Raw genomic sequence first — 4,359 nt, forward strand, 5'->3', positions numbered from 1 at the left:
TGGTGTCGCAAAACATGTGGCCAGACGATCCAAATACCCATCATGCACTGATAATTCGTCAAACGATTCCCAGACTACTCCAGGTTTTCGTACAGGCTTTACAAAGATGTGCTTGGAGTGTGCATATCCACCACTACGGGAAGTAAGCATAACTGAATCGAAGCTTCATCGTTTCCCTAGATCCAACCCTCTGAGGTCCAATCGGTCAGTTATGGCGGACCGTGAAATCCAAAACTTACACTCAAAGTAAACAGCCTTTGAATAAAAATTAAAGATCAAAATTTTACTAGTCAGGTGTTACCCAAACACACTTTCAAAATCTGAAGAAAAAAGGAAGTAATTTTTTTTAAACCAAGGGGCACTTTAAAGAACACCTGAATTTAAACCTTTTTATGTCTTTGTTTCTTCCTTAGTAATATTTTCCGTAATATAAGACTAACTCACTTCTTCACAAGTTCAACTTTATTTCCAGTGAAATAACTGATTGTTGTTTTTGTGTTCCTGTTGACTCCTCGATTGTTCTCTTCATAGGATCAGATCACAGCCTACGTGCGACTGCGCCTGCTGTGCAAGCAGGATCATTCTGATAACCTTGCAGCATTCTCGGTTACCAGAACGCTTTCGTGCAATTTCCTTGCTGGGAATCATCAAAACAACTGGGCTTTTTCATGTTGCGTTGAAGTGTGACTGGACATAGTGTAACGCGCCTTTGCATGACCTAGCACTGCATTCTTCTATGAATTCCGTCAGCTGCTAAAATTTCCACCTAACCGACTGTTTGAGCCCGATTTTCGGACGGCTGCAGCTATTCGCTGCCTGCTATCATCAACGCTTCCTGCACGTGATCCCTTCAATCCAGGTCTCTGTCCAACACCTCCGTCAAAACCAACTGAGCAAGCAGTGACATGGGTTCCGCCACCATCCAAAGGTCCATTGGAGACATACCTCTTCCCACTTTCCCGACTTAAGCTTCGACTATTTGTCGAGTCTAAACTATTCGTTCTTGAAAGCGGAGCTCCAGTGGCGCGTTGAAGGGACAACAGTTTAGCCCGCGCTTCACCCAAAGCGTCGGTCAGCTCAAACCGTTCCTCGCACTCCCGACGAACAGTTTCTTGCAAAAAGGCTACCTAGAAAAGTAGAAAGAAACGGATGACACATTCAGAATGGAACTTCTCCCAAAGCAGAATTTGAAAGGAGGTTGACGTGAAAAGATTGTTTTATATTTTCTTTAAGCTTGAACTAGTGCAACGGACGCCAGACAGTCCAATAAAGGTGAAACAGATTCTGCTTATTAACTTACGCTCGCCTATCAACGCACTAACTAGAGCTTGAGAGAAGTAAATACGCAAGCACTCTAGCTTAATGTGCACAACTTTTCCGATGTGGCCTTAAATAGTTGTATATTCCGGCAGTGCAAACGGTGCCAGTTACCTCCTGTCTCCAGGCCTCCTCCTTAGCTTCCAGTTCCCCGACTTGTTTCTCGGCCTGTCGGAGCAAGTGATTAGATTCCTGCAGCTTGGTTGTTAATCTCTCAACTTGTTCAACTGACTCTGCTGACGGCTGGAGTGCACGATTCTCCATATCCAAAATCTTAGCCTCCAAATTTTGTATAATGGACTTGCTAGCGTTTCGCGTTTGTTCAGTTTTCTCCTGAAAAGAAACAAAGTTCGCTGTTAATGGTATCGCGGTGGTGGGAGCACTCGCCTCCCACCAATGTGGCCCGGTCAAGCTCCCGCAAGGAAGTTTCCAGATTTTTTGAAAAGAGATCGTCGGCTCTTTCCGCTCAGTTTTTACGAAAGGGTTTTTTTACTCTTTAGCAACCAATCAGGAACGAAATTTTCTGCGCCCCGTCCGCTGGCGAACGGGAGCATCGAAAATCTTGTGGAGGCGATTTCTCGCTTCTTCTCCTCATCCCCGTCCCCCTTCGCTTGCTCTTTTGACTTCAGTCAAGGTTTTCGCGCGGCCATTAAATTCAAGTCAACCTCAGTGGAAGAACCGCCTAAAATTCCCCAAACCGCCTGGTACGTATACGCAGGATAGATTAATGACTGATTGGGATCTTGATTATACAACATTAATTAATTTTAGGGAAAACCACTTCAGAGTTTTTAAAACCACTTCCGCACGTTGGGACAAAACAAGATAAACTTAAACTGAAATGTGACAGATTCCAAATGCAAATTCGTGAAGCTACTTTCCCCTACAAAAGAGGAAAAGATGAATATTACTCTTTTTTTATCCCGACGCACGCAGTGTTTGAAAATTATTCTAGAAATAGCTTTGTCAGTGAAAACGGCTCGATGGTAATTGCAAAGTACTGTTCACTCCCCCTACGTACTTACCTGAGCTTCATTTACAGCTTGCTCAAGCCGCTTAATCTCTTCACGGTGTTTCCGATTAAGTACGATGATGTCTTCTCTGAACTACGAACGAAGGAAAAAACTATTGATTTCAAATTAGCCTGCGAACGCAGACGAATTTCCGACCGTCGTTCCTCTCCCCCGAAATATAGCGCCTGCAGACCCGAGCTGCAAAACGATTTTCGTGACGTTTACTATCTTCGTTTTCTTTTGGGCTAATCACGTTGCATGAGAAAAAAGAGACGGACAGGCGCTCTAAGCTCGAGCCGCATAAGTAGTTTGTGTTGTTGCGTGTTGGTTCTGGAGATTCATGAACCCAACTCTGATTGGCTAAGAATTTTTCGTGACAGAAATCGTTTGGCAGTTCAGGTCCACAGACGGTATTTTTCGGGGGAGAGAAACGATGGCCAGAAATATGTCTGCGTGCGCAGGCTGATTTTAAAAAGGATGTGTTTAAGTTCTATGTTTAGCCTATCTTTAGTTACGTTAGTTCATTTTAATCCACTGATCTTTTGGACTATAGATATAATTCCTTGTCTTTATTTTTTACCGCGCACCGGCGGCTCAGTTTGTTGAGCACCGGGGTGCCATGCGGAAGTTCGTGAGTTCGACTCAACACTCATGCAGGATCGTTAAATTACTGAGGAGAAAGACATTGCTGCCTTTGTAATGAAATCTGCAAATGGTTAGACTTTCAAGTCTTCTCGAATGAGGACGATAAACCGTAGGCCCCGTCTCACAACCCTTCATTGTTCATAATCCTGGGACGTAAAGAGGTGGGCATGTAGTTCCCAGTGTTGGGGTCTGCCTTTTGTAGTGTATCATGGTTGGGAGGGTAAATGCTCTGAGATACAAGATACTCCAAGCAACTCAAAATTCCGAGGGTAAATAAAGATACGATATGATATGTAATATGAATTTGACCTACTTCAAGAGGACAGTTTCTTCACACGACCACACAAGCTTTACGCCTCAATCATCATCGTGTTTGATTAAAGGTTTTACCTACCTACTTACTAACTTACTTACTTTTCTTTCAAGAGTTGGAAATATTGTAAACAAGGAATAAGGGAGGATGGGGTAGGGGATGAATTGCACTTTTTCGAAAGCGCACCATTTAAAGAATATAGTAGTGACAAGGGGCGATAAAAACAAGAACACTGCAAAACAACAGGCGTAATAAGCAAGATCAATAGATTTGTATGCTTGTCTATTTCGCTGTCGTCCAACTCTAAACTATGCGAAACGCTGGAAATATGCAGCTTATGGCGAGGCAAACGTTCACAGATATCTCCAGAAATGAAAGTAATAAGCCTTTTTCGATATATTAAAATTCAGTTTGAAAGAGAGGTTTAGACGACACAGACAAAGGAAAGTGGTGATATGTAAATATTTTTCACATTCACTCCAACGTGTTTCTATTGTTTTTGTTCTCACTGCCTCACTATCAAGCTGAATATTTGATATTTCGAAAAAATCGTGCCTCGGAATACCGACAATTAACGGCACAAAGTGTTCCCCAAAAGGCTTCTCCTCAAGTAAGGATAAACTGTAGCATTTATACCCTGACCTGAAAGTAACGCTAACCTTTACCCCAACCTTAATTTTAGAAACAGGTATAGGAATTGCTTAGACTGAAAGGGACAATTCGTGTCAAAATAGACCTATTTACAGTTGTGTGCTTAGTTACCTGGCCTTTAAATGAAAGTGAGGCTGGTGTTGACGCTGTCATGATACAGACCTCCCTCCTTTTCTTATGTTAATGATGTTGTCATGCTAATTAGTAAGTATTTACATAAGAAAAGCAGTGAGGTTTCTATCAAAACAAGGTCAACTCCAGCCTCACTTTCATTCATAGGCCAGGTAGCTAAGCATACAACTATAAAATGGGCTATTAGGCTTCCATCCAACTTCCTGCATTTCTGGACACAAATGTTGGCGTGTGATGAGACCTTTTTCATTGTGTGATATGTACAGTGTATATAAAATTTCATCTATT

General features: G+C 42.4%; 1 protein-coding gene across 2 annotated transcripts in view; it reads right to left on the reverse strand.

Moving 5' to 3' along the window:
* Window positions 1-265: 265 nt before the first annotated feature.
* LOC137994954 (uncharacterized) overlaps window positions 266-4,359 on the reverse strand; it is a 21,731-nt gene continuing 17,637 nt past the window's right edge. For both annotated transcript variants that reach the window (XM_068840533.1, XM_068840534.1), the window contains exons 8-10: window positions 2,343-2,423; window positions 1,432-1,650; window positions 266-1,127 (exon numbers count right to left, since the gene is read on the reverse strand). In XM_068840533.1, coding sequence (XP_068696634.1) covers window positions 747-1,127; window positions 1,432-1,650; window positions 2,343-2,423 — 681 coding nt within the window. In that variant the 3' untranslated portion in view covers window positions 266-746. The remainder of the gene's footprint in view (window positions 1,128-1,431; window positions 1,651-2,342; window positions 2,424-4,359) is intronic.

This window comes from Montipora foliosa, chromosome 3, assembly GCF_036669935.1.
Source record: "Montipora foliosa isolate CH-2021 chromosome 3, ASM3666993v2, whole genome shotgun sequence".
NCBI lineage: Eukaryota > Metazoa > Cnidaria > Anthozoa > Scleractinia > Acroporidae > Montipora > Montipora foliosa.